General features: G+C 41.2%; 1 protein-coding gene across 10 annotated transcripts in view; it reads right to left on the reverse strand.

Annotated features, from left to right (window-relative positions):
• Positions 1-19,165, reverse strand: part of tns1b (tensin 1b) — a 161,797-nt gene that overhangs the window by 95,123 nt on the left and 47,509 nt on the right. For all 10 annotated transcript variants that reach the window (XR_011687195.1, XM_071472737.1, XM_071472728.1 and 7 more), the window contains exons 2-3: positions 17,394-17,508; positions 4,294-4,331 (exon numbers count right to left, since the gene is read on the reverse strand). Coding sequence is in view for 9 of the 10 variants with exons in the window: in XM_071472737.1 (XP_071328838.1) it covers positions 4,294-4,331; positions 17,394-17,508 (153 nt within the window). In the remaining variant the exon portion in view is untranslated. The remainder of the gene's footprint in view (positions 1-4,293; positions 4,332-17,393; positions 17,509-19,165) is intronic.

Here is a 19,165-nt window from a genome sequence, read left to right on the forward strand (position 1 = left end):
CCAAATGATCCTCACAGCTGCTGCTTAAAAAAATCTGTATGAGACAGAATGGAGTTTGAGGACAAAAAAAAAAAGAGACTTCCTGGGACATTCCTGTCCAATTTCTCAGTAGATGAAGAAATTAGGCTACAAGTTACCAAAATTAGCAAAAAAAATGTACTAAAATGATTAGTTAATCAACATAAAAATGACGGCTACGCAGGGCAAACATGAACGGGGACACCGCTGATATGAGGATTAGCTGCTTTTTCTGTTTGAGAGCATTAAAGAAGTATCATGCATCTTTTTGGGCTTTGGGAGCTTATGCTGGGAACTTTTCTGCCATTAAATGACTGAAAAATAAAATCAACCTTTGGGTGCAGCCCTGCAGGGAGGTCAAAGGTCAGGGTCAACAACAGAACAGAGTTGGTAGGGATTCAGTCTTTAGTTCAAAAACTGTAACTGTGTAAATACTTGCTGTCTCTGGGGCTTCAGTGACAGTCTGGCAGTTGAAGGATGGTATCTCTGACTGACTGGTTTTTGTACATGAAGCTAATGGTGGTGACCAGACAGCGACTGTAACCTCCCACAGTTACAGATCCAAGCTCTGCTCAGCAGGTGAGATGAAGGCCAGATGCAGACCCGATGTTCACTCTGAAGAACGCACCTCACATGTGTGGACACAGGTGTTTGGATGTGTGAACTGCTTGGGGGCGATAAATAATAAAAGATCTATGATCAGTCTTATTCTCAGCCACACCAAGGACTTTATATCTCCAGGTGATCACTCAGCAATGTAAAAAATGTTGGGAGATGGTAGCTGCTGACGTGACTGACTGCTTATTTCAACTCAGAAGTATGTAGTTTTATCCACAAACTTCATGGAAGGGATAACACTTATACATTTATTTTCAATGCAGCAAATTATTTGAATATTGTAATGGTGGAAGAGATGGATTGTAGCGCCACACAGATGTAAAGGAGGCTGGGAGCTGCGGTTCACTGTGTAAATTCCTAATTATATTCTACTCATTTACCCCATAAATGTTTCAGTAGCGTTCCTTTGTCAAGCATTAAAAAGATTCAGAGACAGCTTAAGAACCAGTGTTATTAATACTGTTCCCACATGCAGCAACACAAAGGAGCAATTTCCAGCTTTACGCTTACATGATGAGCTAAACGAGGACATGTCCATCAGCAAGCTGCAAACAACACATCTCCAACTGAAACATGTTGTGCTCAGTGAAAGGAACTGAAGGGGTCACAAATAACAAATCTGAAATAACAATCAAACGCGGTGGAGGCCGGCCAGCGCAAAGAAACACCAAAATGAAAACAAACGCTTCATCATTTTGGAGCAAAGAATGAAAAACTAGTGGAGTGAGAGTGTGTACATGTTCCTCCACTTTGCTTCCTCGGACCTCTTTACTCATCTGGGGGGGGGGGGGGGGGGGGGGGGGCATGGTAGTTTCCTTCTCAAAACACTCTTGACAGGCAACAAAGGATCAGTGTAATCCAATTGGTTCTACTCAGCACCTCAGCTGGTTCCTGACTTTAAGTGTGATCCAAATTATTCATTCACAGTAGGGAAATTGATTTATGTGCAACGCCAGTGAATTGGAAGTAAATTTCATCCATTCACAGTGAGAGAAGCATATTATTCTGTACAATATGTTTATATTGTATCTCAGACTTAATGCTGCACTGCATCTCCGGCACAAAGGGAAAAGATTCGAATGCAGGATCAGCTCAGTGACTCTACAAAAACAGTTTACGCAACATTTACCAAATCTACTGATTTTGCATTTCTTTGAATGGTAGGTGCAGAGTGGGAGCTCCTACAATGGCTGCTATTACACTGCATGACTGAAATTAGCGTGAGCAGACTGTAAGCTCTTAAGTAGTCTGAGGTTTTACCTTTCCTTCATGCCTTCACAGCAGTACAGCGGGAAAATCCCAGACATCCTGCCTCCCTCTCTTCAGCGAATGAGGACGATGTGACAGGGTCGTGGAAATAGAAATGGAGAGGTAGTCTGTATGCTGTGCAAATGAATTTAGCCTGAAATTGGTCTTGTCTTAACCTCCAGGGTGATCTAATACACCATCTCTGGCTCCTTCCTGTCGTCACCTAGAAGTGAAATCTTACTGACAAGATTTAAAGGGTTTTTCACGTCCAGCTGTGAGTAAACACACCTGAGGGTTGAGGACACATGTGTTCACACACAGGTCTGACCATTTGTTTGCAGTGGCCAGGTTAAATATGGGCCGCATATTATCCACAGACAGAGATTTATGGCTGTAGCGTGTACTTGGGAGAACTGCCACAGCTTAAAGTTAGCATCAACAGTTTAGATTAGTAACAGAGGCCGGTACTGTATGACTGACACGCCATAGAAAAGAGCTCAATCTGATTTCAGATGTGTCCGTTAGTCTCCCAGGCCTGACAGTGTGCCAGCGGTGATCACGCTTGACCCTGTACCGGTCACTCCCTTGTTTTTCATCTCAGGCTTGTTAGCAAATTGCTTCCTGCCAGCGTGATGACATTTTCGGTTGAAATGTTTACAGAGGGAAATGCTGCTGTGATTTTTGGAGATGGAAAGTTTCGCTTTTGTGTATCAAGACACTGGGAGTATGTTCTGGGCTCCTGCAACGTCTTCTCCCACAGATTTGACCTCTGGCTTCCTGAAATTCAAATGTTATCGACAAAACACGTCGTCAACACTTTCATTCATCACACTTTGTTCTTCAAAACAGCAACATAAAAATTTGAGAGGGTTGTTGTAAAAACAGAGGGAAAAGGAAATATTCCACCCTATGTTTTGCCCCTGTATTTATCTTCGATAAACCCCATTCACACAGGAGTCATATTGGAGACCACAGGCATAAATAAATCACCCACAACTTCTGCATTTGTTGAAACACGCTCACACAGAAGTACCCAAATAGGGCGCGAACATGTGGCAAAATATCAAGTGGAAATATCCTTAGTTGATAATTGTGCTTCGCAAATCACAGCAGATTTACAGGGGACAAGATTCACAAACAATCTCTATGATTTTTTGGAAGTAAATATTAGTGTCAGTAATTTAGTATAAATCATCAGAGCTAGGGAAGCTAGCTCATTCAGATCACTACAGATGCTAACTCAAGGTGAAATCAGAACGAGACAAGAGGTCTCATGCAAGAATATTTTTGCATTCTTATCCTAAAGCTGTCATTTTTTTTTCTGTGAGTTTTGCTTGTACAGGTGCTCCACAGGTGCAGGATTCACCAAACTCTCTGAACTGCGTAATCTTGTTGTAACTCGCTTGTTTTATCCTGATAAATGCCGCCTGTTCATGAGTAGGTGCGTGTTCATGAGAGTTCACCACCAACATAATCAAAGCTCATAAAATAGCCATATATTGTATGTCTATATTGCTGTGCTCTGTTTATAGGTTTCATTCAATTTAATTACTAGAAGTTTTTCTCTTTTTTCATCATTTTGGTGAATCTATTGGCAGTTTCAGTTACAATGCAAGGACAAACGAGCAAGGTGGTATGGGTTGGGCTTATCCTTTCAGCCATCTTGTTTGATAGCTTTCCACTGGAGGCCTGTCCTACATGGCTAGCCAAAGCCCACACCTCGTATTTAGCGTGGCCTGTCTGCCCCTGGCATTTCCTGTGAGTAAAAGAGGGAGTGGGCAAAGCTGGCAAGTAGCACCCATTTCGATAATGGATACCAGATGAGTGTGTGTACATATATATGTGTATAGGTGTGCATTTGTATGTGTGTGTGTGTGTCTGTTCACCTACTTGTGTGCAAATCCTACAATACACCCCATATGGCAGTTGTACTGTAGCTTTACACACACAAAACACGTGACTTTCCCTCTCTAAAAATCCTGCAGGAACTTCAGCTCCACTCTTCTCCCTCCCACTTTCTTCTACATGCTCTCTGCCTTTTCAAAACAAGATGAATCGGGCGACGGTTCCATCCAGAGGTCTTTTATTTCTAGACACAGGGCAATCTCCACGAGGCAAGAGTTCATCCAATCTAAACACGTTCTGGTACAAAGACCTCTTGTTTAGACATTCTTAAGATTTTTTGCAGAACATAAACTCCCAAAACTCCACCTACCCCAACATCTGCATGTATATACACACACACACACACACATCCTGAGGAGTAGCTGACTCCACCTAAAACATAATATTTCCTCCCAAATAAGCTCACATAAAGAGCAAGTTCAGATTGTTTAGGAACCGTTCTTAAACACTTTTTACATGTTAAAGTAACCAAAAAAAAATTTTGGAAAATATTATGACTCTTACCTTGACTTCACATTTCTTGTGGCAAGCTATTCGGCACACTAGAGAAAACAGAAAAAGGAAAAAAATGAAATTAACTTTTACAGTTCATACGTCTCCCAAACACTGAGGAGAAATCTAAACAGTGCGGTTCATTTTGAATCACGACTTTGAGTAGTTGTCAGGGAGATATGAAAAAGCCAGAGGTTCATTCAAATTCCACAGTGTTTGTTCTGTGGTCAAAGTCAACATGGTCTGCTGTTCGCAGGCTAATGCTGCCCAGTGTTATCTCTGTGCTCTCAGGACACTGGTCCCTGTCGAAGGCACATTCACTTTTCTGAAAGACACTGTAAGAGACGACATTTGTGAGCAGCTTTACATCAAACTAATAAAATGTAATCTATGACCCAAATTTCAACCCACATTTACACTTTGAACATTTAGGCTAACATGCTAACATACTCACAATAACAATGCTAACATGCTGATGTTTAACAGGCATAAAGTTTACCATGTTCACCATCTTAGTTTAGTATACTGGCTTGCTAACATTTGCCTGTGGAAGCGAATAGAGTGCTGCAGGAATGAGTCCGAAAACCTGCAAAATAGTCACCTGCATATTAGCACCTCTGGTTTTTTTGTCCCTAAAGTCTTTGTTTTTTGACTGAGTTTCTGGTTAGACGACTGAAATAAGGTCTGTGGTTTACGCAAGGTCGAGATGTTTTCACGTTTTATTCTGAAACGTAAAATACATCAATACATTTTTCTAATCTTTAACAACTCTTAAAAAAGCTAAATGAGACTCACCAGCCCAGCTCTACAGCCTTGTTGTGTTTATACTCAAGCTTTGCAAACTATTACTAACTTTGTAAGAGGAAAGACTTTTGTAGAAGAGGTAAGAGCTGAACTACAAGTTGGAAATTTAGTGGTGGTGACGCTGAAGTCATGTGACGGTGATGTAGTTTGTTTGCTATAAAAAGCAAGTTTTAATTTGTGCAATTGTGTTTAGGCTCCAAAAATCAAGGTGGTCTTCATTTGAGAAGATCTTGCTGAACAAAACCTGCAAATGTCATTAACTTTTGCTTGTCACAGATTTTTTTTTTTTTGCAATAACCCAAGTTGAGGGAACCAGCATGATGCTAACGTCTGGGTTGGCCTACAAAAACACATCACCCCTGCAGCACTGTATGGCATTAGTTTAGCAGGTATTTGGTCATAAAACAGCACTGAACAAACTGGAACTGTGATCTGACGATAATGTTACATGAAAAATCAAGGAACCATTTAAATCTAAAGTTTCCATTTATCGGAAGGAGGTAATGTTTAGAGTTGTTTAGAAGTGAGATAAATTCATAAAAATCTAGAAAATCTAGTAAAATAAAATTTCTAAAGTTGTTTAGCTAATTTAGCTTTAGCTGATTTCAACACATCATTTGCAGCTTCCCCTCTTCCCTCAGGCTCGCTCTGTAAACTCCCACCGCGTCTGCAAATAAGGGTCAACAGGGGAGAGCACCTGGAGTGTCAGCTCATAAATTGTCAGATCCCCTCGCAGGACAGAGAGTGAAAACACAGCTCAGCGTGCCGAGGTATGGGCTTTCCAAATAAAGAGAGGACTGTATGCTTTCGCTGGAACACACTACACCTTATGTAATGAGTTATTCTTCCTGTCTCGGGCCACATTTTTCAAAGCAAGTGTAATATCCATTGTGATTAGTTGTTAAGTCACTGATATGAAGCTGGGCAGTGGCCAGTCCTCACACTGTGTGAGAGTGCACATCAGTCGAATGTTTCAGGAACCCTATAATCCCTGCACACGCTCTTTCCTCAGATACGCCTCTTAAACACATTGTTCTCTTTGATGTACAGTATGTCCCTTAATCACACACTTCATTCCCAAAACAAAGCTCTTAAACCCTTTGTTCTTAAAACCACGCGCTCTAGTGTTTGTTACCAAAGATCCACCCTCTCAATCCGGTGAAAATTCAGCACTGCAGGAAGTATTGAGTCTCACTGTGGCAGAGCAGTTACATTCAAAATCAATGAAATCAGACCAAGTGGTAACCTCCAGACCTCCATGTGCTAAAAACTGCAGTTCCTCTAATGACCACCTCAGGCTGACTCCAAAAGACAGTCAATCCCCATAGACTCCCATATTAAAATGTCCAACTTTACAGCACAAATAAACATGTTTACAGTCTGGTACAAACATGGTTTTGGTCTCTAAAGCTAATTTCCTCCTTCATGACAACTCTACGGGGGGTGAAATTCTATATATATAAGTCACAGTAATCTAAGATGATGAAGAGGAATGAGAGGAACCTGAGCTAAATTTCAAGTGTAATAGCAAAGTGTCTGAATACTTCATTTTTTTCCTTTTTAAAAAAATTGCAAAAATGTCTAAAATTCTGTTTTTGCGTTGTCATTATGAGGCAGTGAATTTAGTTTGATGGGGTAAAAATTAATTAAACTTCTTTACCATCAGGCTGCAACATCACAAAATGTGAGAGAATTGAAGGGGTCTGAATACTTTCTGAATGCGCTGCAATTCTTAAATAGCCCTTAGCCTGGTTCAGGGTCAAAGGTTAAGTGTTAAGTGCTATGGGTCAATCTGACAACCTCAGGGCCTTGAATCTTATCCAGCAGAGATTCATTTTTCTTTTCCTGCCTTCAGGGACACCGGCATCATTTAGCCACTCTGGGGAAACTGGTATTTAAGTAACCCACAAACAGACATGGTTTACATGATTGAGATGTCACTCAAAAACTCTTAATTTATTGAAACCATAACCATATCAGGTGTAAAGAAAAATAATCTTCACTGTTAGATGTACGTAACGTGGATTACCTTATACTCCACTAAAGGAGCGGATATGTGCTGAAACTGGGGAAAGTGAGAAGCTTCCTTTTTTGAGCCAAATGTGTAATTACATCATGGTGTACTTAGTTTCTATTTAAGCACTCGCAGGACTATATTTGCATTTCAGGGGGGTGACATTTGAAAGTCAGTATGACTTCTTAATTAGAGGCCTTCATATGTGGGTGGCACTATGAAATCCTACCGAGATACACATTTCCATGTCTCCCAGAGAGAGTTCCCATGGTCAGGCCGAGCAGAGTCTGGGGCAGAGAGCGACTCCAGACAAAATGTTGGAAATCATCAAGTTATACAAAGTCTGGATGAGGATAGTGTTTCACATCAACTGTTGATTATCCCAAGAACAAATGCATTTTCTCTACCTACGAAGGTACAAGTTCACTTTCAAATGCAATTATTTCCATTATGAATTAATATGTTAATTCACTCTGCACGATGAGTACTTTCATCTCTTTCAATACTTTAAGTACATTTTTCTGATAATACTAACTAATACTTTTACTTCAGAGATATTCTGAATATGTGCACTGCAGCATTTTTTCACTGCAGCATTATTAAAGTATCTATGTACTTCTTCCACCACTAGAGAATGAACGTACACTGAGGCCTGTGCAAAGTATTTGTGACGTACCAGATGTGACATAAGTGGCAGGGAATGCTCTCATGGTTACGAAATTCAAACATGCGCGGCTGTTTGCTTGATAAGCATTAAAGCCATGTGCCTGTCCATCGGGACGGTGTCCAGTGCCGTTTCCAGCACGTGAGTCCCCAGTAAACACCACTCCTGGGCCACATGGGAAGAAGCAGGACTTCCATATTGGGTGTGAAAGCGGCGAGCCCATGGAGCCCGGGTTTGGCTTTACCTTGTTAGGAAGTTGGAGCTTTGGAGAATAAACAGAAATGTTCCTGGTGGAGTGAAGGAAGAAAAAAGGGGGGGTTGGGGGGTGTGGCAGTGTTTAGGAGGTGAAAAGAGAGAAGATGCCTGAAGAGAAGATATTTGAGGGAAAAAAGGATGAATAATAGAGTCGGGGTGCAACAACTGCTCACATCAGTCATTAAGAAAATGAAAGGACAGCGAGGTGGGAGTTGGTCTGAATGAGGAGACGATGATGAGTGTGGAACACTAGTTGCTATCTGACTCTGGGTCTGTGGTATGCTACTCAACATCAGAGGGGAAAAAATGATATAGGTGGGGGGAAAGGGTGGGGGGTGTGACTGAAGCTGAGCGATTTCCTTCCCTTGGTCCCTTGGAATGAGTGTATACTCCCACAGGGATGGGCTGGACCCCCTTTCAGCACTGAACACAATCAGAGGGCAGGGCTGGAGAATTTCCTCTCCCCCTCCCCACCCTCACTCTCTCCATCCCTCTCTCTCTCTTCTCTTCACTCTCTTATGCACAGTCGCAAACACGTGAGCACCAACACGTGTACATACAGTGTACTAACATACACAGTACGTCATACACAGGACACATGCTAACTCTATGAGCTAATGAGGCTTTTTCTCTCGTACAGCACTTAATGTTTGATGTCGTGGAAATTGAAAATGTCTGGACTCCGGGTGCTGCTCATGATAAAGCAAAACAATTATTATTATTTTTTATTTTTTTTCCAGTAGTATTGTTTTCAAAAGTCCTTAACTTTCATCTGTGTGATACCTCGTGCTATGGTGTTTACTGTGAACACGAGTCACAAGTAACTCTGCAGACAAAATGAATGCACCAGGCAAACATGCATGGGTTTACTTTCCACATGCAGATTCAAATGAACTGCACTGAAATAGCACTTTTCTGGTCTTATTTATTTTCAATAAATCACATGAAAAGACCAAAACCAACACTGAGTGTAACCCACTAACAAGGGTTTTCTGTTTGAGCTCCACTGTGTTTCAAAAAATCATTAAAAACACATCACTGAGCTGCACCGCTGCACTGGCTGAGTCGTTCCTTCATTCTGATGAACAATGGCAGTGTAGTTTGTTTTGAGGAAATCCCACACATACAATCCTGCTGCTGTAAATACACAGTGGTACACCAGATGTGTAATAATCTGCAGCTGAAATAAAAGCACAGTTTCCTACAGTTTCAGAAATATCCACTAAGAAAAAGAGTGTCCAGTAATGTTGGTAAATTATTTAGCCTTTTTTTAAGAATCAGATTTCATATTTGTGACACGAACAAACGAGCTTCAGGCTGAGTGCCTGAGAGGGGGGTAGGCACGACAAAAGTATTGAAAGATGAACTAAAAATACAAAATGTTGGCTTAGTCTTATGCTATAAGCTTCATATACAGGTTGTAAACAACCCAACCCACGCCAGCATCTGAGTTTGACTCAGAGCATTTCTCTGAATTGTTCTTTGCAATCTGAAAACATCTGTGCACAGTGGCTGAAAACACTCTTGTGCTTGTCCTTTTCAACCACACTCCACCCTGAAGACATCACACACAGTGCATTAAAAGTCAGGGACAAACAGGACTGATTGCATTGCCGTGGCTCAGGAGGCAGAGTGGGTCGTCCACCACTCTGAAGGTCAGTCAATTCCTCATTTTGTAATGTCCTTGGCCAAGATACCGAGCCCCAAATGTGCGTGTATGGTGGAGAAGAGCTATATGTGTAGCTGTGTGAATGGGTGAATGTGGCTTCCATTGTAAAGCACTTTAGGTGGTCTATAAGACTAGAAAAGACAGTTGTGCACTGGCCTGTTGACCCTCCCCATGCACTGCATTTAAAACAGGATCAATCACAAACCACCTGTCAGTTTAATATCTGTCTGATAGAAGTGAAATAATAGACTTTTGTGTTATGCATGAACTCTGTGTCAAGTGGACAAAACAGTGAACAAAAGCATGAAAACCACAGAACAACCACAGAGGTGGGTGGATGCATCGCTTGTGTTTTGAAGGTACAAGTCAGCTCTCAGGTCATGTAATTCACTCTGTGGAAGCGGCAGCCATACTCAGCTCCTGCAGCGGACAGGCCGTAAATAGCTGATTACCTTTCATGACTAAACCTCCGTTCTAAACAGCTGATAGAACGTTTTAGATTCCACGCGCCTACGCACTCGCCCTAATGCACAGTTGTGTTTTGCTGCAGACTTGTTGTGAAGCGTCAGTAATTATTGACACTCGGTCGTCTCTATCCATCATTTGACTCATACGGGGTGTCATCATTCAGCCCACACATTTCCCCAGATAAAATCCCTGTCAGTGTTGGGTTTCTGTGGGTAAAGCCCCACCTTCATCCAGCTGCTCAGGCTGTCTTAACATGGGAGATTCCCGAAAACAGTGTAGGAGAGCAGACTAAATCCTGGGCGAGTGTTCCCATGGATTCATCTGTGTACTCAGATCTGGTGTCATTTGTTTGCTTCATCCTGACAAAACACAACTCCTGTTTGCTTACCTTCCTGTCTGTTTTTATGTCGCTGTGATTAGTCAGACTTTTGTTTGGTTCAAACAGCTGTTTCCCCTGATACAATCAGTAGCTACCAAAAACACAGAGAGTTCACATGTAAATAGAACAAGAGGAATGACAAATGTGGATTAAACAATCTGCATAAGTTCAGGATGGAGGTTGTGCTGAAATCCTGGAAATTTACTCAGGAGGTCAGCAGCAGATGTAGATGCACACATGAGTACAAACAGGCTATCCATTAGGAACATGGGCCTCTGCTGCCACCTGGTGGCGGTGAATGAAACTACAGGTAGTACACAAGCAACAGGTAGTACACAAGCAACAGGAAGTACCTGGGTTTTAATGAGCAGGTTACACAGCATGTGATCCATTTGACATCCATCCATTCCTGCACGATGTTGAATGTGTTTTCTAAATGTTTGTTTGAATTGCTGGATAATGTTTCATCAGTTATGTAACCCAACATCACTAATCAATAAAATATTTGAAATTCATACAGAGCATTATAAAGAAAAAATCATCTGCAGTGCTCGTTTGTTTCATGTTTCATGAAAGAGAAGGAAAGAAATAGATAACAACAGCCACACCACAGGTCCACTTAGTGGCTCTTCTCAAGCTTTTACCACCTTCACCTGAGCTTCATCAGCAGATGGACTCTGCCAAGTTATAATTGTGTTGTATATGTTCAAATATACTTCTAGATTACAAACAGTTATATGCTTAATAATTGCAGATTTTTAAATCTTCATCTGCCTGAGAAAATCCTGTAAAATGATCATATTTTAGATTTCCACTTTTAAGCCAACATAGATGTAAAGTCTTTAAAGAAAAATGAAAATAATTTGAAGATGTGTTCAAAACAACTGTTCCAACTTTATCTGGTGACAAAAGCTCATGTGATACAATCAAAGGCTCAGGAGCAGATACTAAAGGGAACGCCTCGACTCTTTTACAGATCAAGAGTGAACTTTTAACTCCAAGGGCTTCATTTTATAAACTAATTTTATAAACTACAGAGCTGAAAAAGTTTGTTTATGAAACCACTGTCATCAATAAAGTGAATTTATGTAAAGTTCAAAATAAATTACTGGATTAGAAAACAGTCACAGGGTCGATCACAGAATTAATTTGCAATAAATTCTAATATTACTGTTGAAATTAAATAATTTCAAACATCAAATTGTTGTTTTGTGTCTATTTTTTTAATCCAGATGATCTTAAAATGTTTTACATAAATATCCCTCTTCTTGGTTTGATGCATGTAAACTATAACATCATGTGTCATTTCTCTAAAACAATATGGAAACATACAAACCAATGAATACAAACCAACACCAACAATGTTAAACACGGCAGCAACATTTTCCAACAAGTAACGAAGAACGTGGAGCTGAACAACAACAACATCCATTTGAATAGATTCTGACTGTGTGAGGTTCAACTGCAGTTCAGCTGTAATATTTCAACTCATCCAACAAGTGGCTCTCTAGCTGCATGAACTGCTGCAGGGCTGAACTGTGTTGTCAACTCTTCACTAAGTTTCAGTTTCACTACAAATCACAGTTCAGTCACATTGTGGTTTAATTTAAATGCAGATTAAGCCGTATGAGCTGTTTTGTGGCAGAGGTGAGTGCATGTGGACTATATCAGACACATAAGAGTTGAAGTCCAGCTGCAGTCTGAATCTCTTCCATTCACTCTGACAGCGTAGTGAGTCTGTGTCCCCAGTCAGTGCTCATGGAAAGTTATTGTGTGGTCAGTTTAGTCAATTAGGATAATAATATTAAAGTGGGAGACAGTCACTACCCATCAACCCATCTCATCTTCATCCATCTGCTGCACTTATTAGGCTAATGACTTCTGCCAATGCAAAAAAACAACAACAACACAGTACTGGTGATTAAATTAACTGCTATCCCTCTGTGTATGCATACTTTGTGTGTTTGTGTGTGTGTGTGTGTGTTATGAACTTGGCTGCTGCCCACACAGAGTGAAGCGAGTGTTACAGTCCCTGATAGTCAAAGTATTTTTATAAACTAAAGTAACACATGTTTTCATAAACTAAAAATATCTCTGAAACATTAGCACATGACGCTAAAGCTTCATTTGCAGCCAGTTGAGAGAGAGAGAGAGAGAGAGTGTGTGTGTGTGTGTGTGTGTGTGTGTTTTAATCACTGACATTTGCTGCATACCAACTGTATGAGCTCAGCAGTCAAGAACAGAGCTTTGATAACCTTTACTCTCCCTCGCTCACACATACACACCTGCCATTGTAATGTGTCTGTTTGTTTCATCCCTGTGGGACGGTGGTGAGGCTTCCTCCAGGACAAGGACAAATCAGTCTGACAAACAGGTCAAACCATCCTTGTAGATTTATGTTTTCTTCAAGCTACAAAGGTTTTATAAAAGTTAAATGCAGCAGCTGTGAGAAGTGTGAGAAGAATTTTTTGTGTTTTCCTTCAGTTCAGGAGGCAAAATTTAAGTCAACGTAATTATCAATAAAAATACAAGGACTTTATAAACTTCAACAAGTGCTAAAGTCTCTTTAGTCTCTCTGAGTTTTACCTTTTAAGGGCACAGCTGCCTTTTACTGACCTGCCGCTGAAGCCCTCCATTTAACCTGACCTGCACTACAGTGAATGAATAGAAAAGCCAGTTCCTGCCCTCAGGGACTTTTCCTTCTCCAAAAATACCCTTCCACACGGAGGTCTGTTTTTTTTTTTTTTCTGGTTTCTTTTTTGGACGGGAAAACTGCAGTCTTGACCTGCATCAACATGCTATTGTCAAAGTAACCAACACCTTGTTTCCTGGCAACCGCTGAGGAGAGAGGAAGTCCACTTGCCCGTGTCATTACGAGGCCATGTGACTGGACAGTGTTAGTAAACAAGAGCAGCGGAGGGGAAGTAACGTGGGACTGAGCGAGCAGCTGGATCCTGAGCAGCACCGCCTGCGTGCTGGCTCCGGTTACTGACGCATCACCATCAGTCTCTGAGACGCATTTACATGTCGAACGTTTGTTGTATTTGTTATGGATCGTTTTAAATGGAAAAAAGAACGTCATTATTCTCCAACTAGCTGCAGCGCTCATTCACTTAAAAGAATACGATGACATTTTTGGGAAATAGGATTATTTGTTATATGAGAAATAAACATGAGGTGAAATAAACATGGAGGGAAAGCCAGCAGCTTATCTTAGCACAAACACTGGAAACTCGGGGAAACAGCTGGCCTGTCTAAATGTAACATCTGTCCACGAGCACCTTACAACATCAAGTTTTATTTATATAGTGCCAAATCACAACAAAGGTTATATCGAGGCACTTTCCAATTGGAGGAGGACCTTTCAAGCTCACTAACATTAACATGTTACAGCTCATTACTTTTTACGCTTTTTGTGCAATTTAAACAAATTAGACTCAATCAAAGAGCTTTTGCTTTAGTTTGCTGATAGACAGATCTTGTTAAAGTCAGATGCTCTTCTGCTCTCAGTGTTCATTGCTAAGCTAAGCTAAGATAAGCTAAGCTAACAGGCTGCTGGCTGGAACCGAGTTGCTTCTAGTTTTGGCCGAATGGGGAATTGAATGAGTCATAGGACAGAGATACAGACAGAGGCAGACAAAAACAGAATATATGACGTCTGCTGTCTGAGGAGGAGTCTACAGCTCACTTTGTCTCGTCCTCATAAATCTGTCTCTACCACACACACACACACACACACACACACACTCACACACACCATTTGCTTGTACACATGACCAAACCCAGACATGACTAGGGAAAAAGCAGCATACTGAGGTAAATTAAATCAGAATGGAGTTAAACGCAGTCTTGTCATGATGGTTTATTTCCCCTGTAAATCAGCTGTTACAGATGATGGTCCCAGGTGCTGCTCTGTGTCATTTTATGAGAACATGCACACAACTGAACAGTATGTATCCACAACAGAGTGAGAGTAGCAGCCCAGTGTAATCCATGGAAACATTACCAAAATATAAACAACATTTTCATTCCACAATCTAACAAACCCTTCTATGGCGTAAAAAATGTTCCAAAATAATGGAGTGATCGTTATCTCTTAAATGTTCTAATTTAGTAAGTGTGAGAGAGTGAGATTTATTTCCCATGGTTTGAGCAGATTGTTTTTGATATGTCCTTATGTTAACACAAAAAGGCCAACCTGAGATTTAATGATACACACATCACATTGCACCCACAAATTTTCTAAACAACATCTGGACTCAGATCACAGAGTATAATTCTGGCTAAATGCTGGTTGTCAGTCATATCCAGGAAAAGAACCCAGTGCCATGGTCTTTTCCAGCAACACCCAACACAGTGAAGGTAGACACAGTGGTATAGACCAGTACAACCACTGTCCTGCTGCTGGCCATGTTGCTTTACCAGAGCTCAGCTTTGCTCAAGAGCTCCTCAGCAGTAGATAAAGAAGAAGGTGACAGTGTGAGCCACTCACAGCAAACAGCAAACTACACCCAGACAAACAGGGAGAAACACGCTGGTATAAATACTGACTAACAGAGAGACTGTGAGAGAGGCTGTCGGTTTGATGACCAGGGCGGCAGGATTCATCTGGGTGGGGATATAAAAGAACAACAGCTGCCTCTTCCTCATTATCATCACCGAGGCGCCCAAGGCAAAGCATACACCTCCCAGGGCTACTACAATAACGGTCATGGTTAGGTTTAGGAAAAGATGGTGATTTGGGTTAAAATAAGTACTTTGCTCCACATTAGACAATCTTTGTTGTCATGGTTACAATAATAACACCGTGGTTAACCTTGTCGAACGGTCATGGATAATAGAAACAGCATAAACTGCTACTTCCACATGGGAATCGAACACCGCTGTCTTGCTGTGTTTTTTTGACCCATCCATCTGTCGCTCTACAAACTACATCGCCGCACTTTTCCTTTTGCTCCTGTTATAATTACTAACAACAAAATGTAATTATGGGTCATAATAACCTGCTGCACAAACGACCTATGAGCTCGTTTTTACAGGAGAGCAGGGGAAAACGTAATTTACAGTATCATAAGTGTTAAAACAAAATGTGATTCTGTCAAACAGTCTTTAGGGACAGAAAAGATGCCAACGTGAATGCTCTTGTTTTTCTACGCTGTGGCCTTCAAACAACTAAACCCGTCCTGTGTCAGGTGTGGGGAAGCTGCAAGCTGAATATTCCGCCCTTGTGTGCCAAACCAAGCATCCAGCCATTTCCATATGGTTTCATTTGACGTTATCTGTCTGAAAACAGACCCTAACCCTAACCCTTTCCACTACGACATTACATGCTGAGCAGAGCGGGATCATATATTCTTCATTTCTGTTTTAACCCACTTCATTTTAACCCACAGCACCAGACGGGAAAGGCTCACTGGCATCGAGGCTGTTTAGAAAATAATGACCACATTAAAGTCTACTATTGAATCTCAGTTACTTTCCTGCAATTGTTTGAAGTTTCACATTATACGTCAGTAACGCCCAACTGGCATCTGTGTAGACTCCAAAAAACAATAGAAGCACAAAATATTTATACACCGGGGACCCGGATGAAGTTATATTAGCTTAAAAAACACAACAGAAAACAGCCATAAAGACATATTGTTACAGGGGTGGTAACCAAGGCAACAAAAACTTTTAAAAATGTAATTTTCTTTCAAATGGAAAACTATATTTTTCTCTTTTCTAGAACAGATTATTGCATCAATCAAACCATGCACATCTCTCAGCCATCAGTCAACCATATTACCTCTTCTGCAAACACCATTAAGGAAATTGAGATGCTGTTAACCCTTAGCCTCTCTGTTGCTTCTTTTGCCCTCCTGTCACTTGACTGACTACACCCTGACACAAAGATGACCTCAGGTAACCTCGGGTGACTCCTCATTTAGACCACTGATGGATGTTGTAACAGATATTGCTTTCGTTGTCCCAGCAGGTCAAGCAGGTTCCAGAGTTAGGTAAACAAACAACTCAGAACTGAGGTTTGTCAAAAAGTCACGAAATATGTCGCTAGCTGCTTTTTTTGAAAAAAAAAAATACATAAATACATTGGCGACACCACAGGTTGCATCTGACACTCAATATTTTGGGAGGCTGCAGTGACGAGAAGAATCATGCAGGAACCACAGAATACTGCAGCCTGTAAATGACTTGTTCTTACTGTACCTTGTTAATTGCATTCAGAAACAACTACAGTGAGCACAACTGATCTACTGACTGACTCCTTCACAGACAACCCTGTGTTCTTCTGTATGAAACCAGACCACGAGCTGTCGCTAACCTTTATCATGTCCCCCCGGTGCCTGAGTACACTACAACCATAAAAAAATATGATATTCTAGTCACTGCAAGCAGATATTGTACTTCAAGATCAGTTACTTTGACGGAGAACAGAACTATGTCGTCTCTGAACATTTTTACTGGTATGTTTAATTATGATTTGCCAACAATGTAAAGTAACAACATATCCTCATTATCACAACTACACTTCCTACAAAACACTGCAAATGAGTTGCATCTAAAGGTAATTTCTAGGAGACGGGGTTGGTCAGGGTCCATCAGACCTGTCAATGAGACCTTTTGATGCTTCATCATAATGGGCCACTAAAAGCCCCCACAGCAGTTCTTTTAGCCTGACCAGCTGTGACCAACCATGTCACTAAAGGGCAGGGACCTTGGGCATATTGTCATCTTTAGGTAAACAATTGATTGACAGATTTAGATGTGAAAGACTTAACAACACACTAAAAATCAGCTGGAAATAAAGTGAGCGTCAGCGGGTTCGTAAGAGACCAGAGTTTCCGGGCGGGGGACTGACCTCGGCAGACGAGTCCGTCCTGGACGATGGTCTGTTTACAAACGCTGCAGTGCTTGGCCTTCTTGAAAGTCTTCACCCGGAACGTATGGGAATGAAGAGCCTCCAACTCCTCTGGCTGCGGTTAACAAGAGAAAAACAAAAGAGCAGAGAGGTGCGATGTTAGTGTTAAGATGCTGCGACCTGATTGGACTTCAGTGAGTCCAGGTGGTGCGAGTCAGTCTGTTGTATCTCTTAAATGCAGGAAAATATGTTCTTCCTAATGCCTTTATATAATCGGCCATATGCAATGAATTAAATAGAAAATGAACACCTGGCCACACATAAGTCACATACATCCATATTTGCACTCATCTCAGAAGCGAGCCCTGGCCCAGAGCATTACAGGCATATCATGAGTACTTCCAGCTCACTGTGCTTAAAACTGTACAGTGAAGTCCACCCAGGGTAAGGCTGTAGAGGCTTAGGTAGGCAGAACGAAAAGCAGAAAAAGGAGAACGCAGGCTAATCGCTGCTGTTTTCCTTCTTTCTCTCACCCTCCCCCTCCTTTCCACTCCTAACATTTGTCCTGTCATCTCCTTTCCCTCCTCGCAGGTGTGTTACACAACTCTGTGGAGAAACTCTCTGACAGTGCTCCCCACCCCTGTTAAACATCTATGTGCAGGCTGCTGTTTTCCCTCTACTGTATATCATCTACACACAGCCATTTTCCTGTCTGCTTTCTAAACCAGTCATTCAGCAGACAGAAGAGTCCAGCTTTGGAAGTCTGGCTGTTTCCTGCAGTGTCTTTACAAGAAACCTCCATCGTGTTTCCATTTTCCCTCTAATGACCGACGGTGGGGAAATGTGACATCATTTATGTGGTGTATTTGCTCAGCTGCTCTCCAATTCAGCTTTGAGGTTCAGCTCTCTGGGAGCAGTGGTCCACTGAATCCCCCTGTAGGCCTGACAGACTTACAAACTTTCTAACTTATTTTAATATCATAGTTATTATGTTGTAGAAGTGCTGAGCCACAGCAGCTTTATATTCCATCAAATACAATGAAATGGCACTTAACATAACTCAGCAATTAACCAATTCATTAGTCAAATTAGCAACACAAAGAACAGACTAAAACACACATTTTATATTTTTCTTTAGTTTAACTGTAACTATAACTTAACTATACAGTACAATCAATAATAATAATAATCAAACAATATAAAAAAACAGAGGAAACATACTTTTCAATGCATAAACTCTTTTAAAACTTCTATTATTTAATGTAATGACAAGCCAACAATGCAGACTTTACTGTATATTCAGTGAAGTGAAACTGAGACCAGTTTCTCATTCACTTATATAACATCATCTGTTTTTATCTATATTTTATGGTGTTTATCTGTATGTTTCTATGTTTGGTCTCTCTCGCCAGTTTTTGAAAGTGAAAGAAAACGCAATGAAAGTGTCTGAATTTCCACTTGTCTTCTGTATGCGTCTGCAGGCATGTGTGTGTTTCTCTGTGCCCCACGTGCACACACAGGGGTTAAAGAGAGATAATGGATGTGTTTTCAAGGCAGGAAGTGCCAGTTTAAAAACAACGTCTTGCCATAAGGCTTCCATTAAGTGCGTGTGCATGCTGGACAGGGCTGAAAGCGGCCATGTGGTTGGCATACTCCGGGACTTAGCACAGGAATTTTCATATGGGAAGACCATAGCATCATCAGGCACTGTAAGGAAAATCTGGTAGTTCCCTGCCTGTAAGAATTCCCTTACTAAAAACCACCATAACCTT

The sequence above is a fragment of the Trachinotus anak genome, unplaced genomic scaffold (genome assembly GCF_046630095.1).
Source record: "Trachinotus anak isolate AG129_WGS33_773 ecotype Australia unplaced genomic scaffold, CSIRO_AGI_Tana_v1 ptg000039l, whole genome shotgun sequence".
NCBI lineage: Eukaryota > Metazoa > Chordata > Actinopteri > Carangiformes > Carangidae > Trachinotus > Trachinotus anak.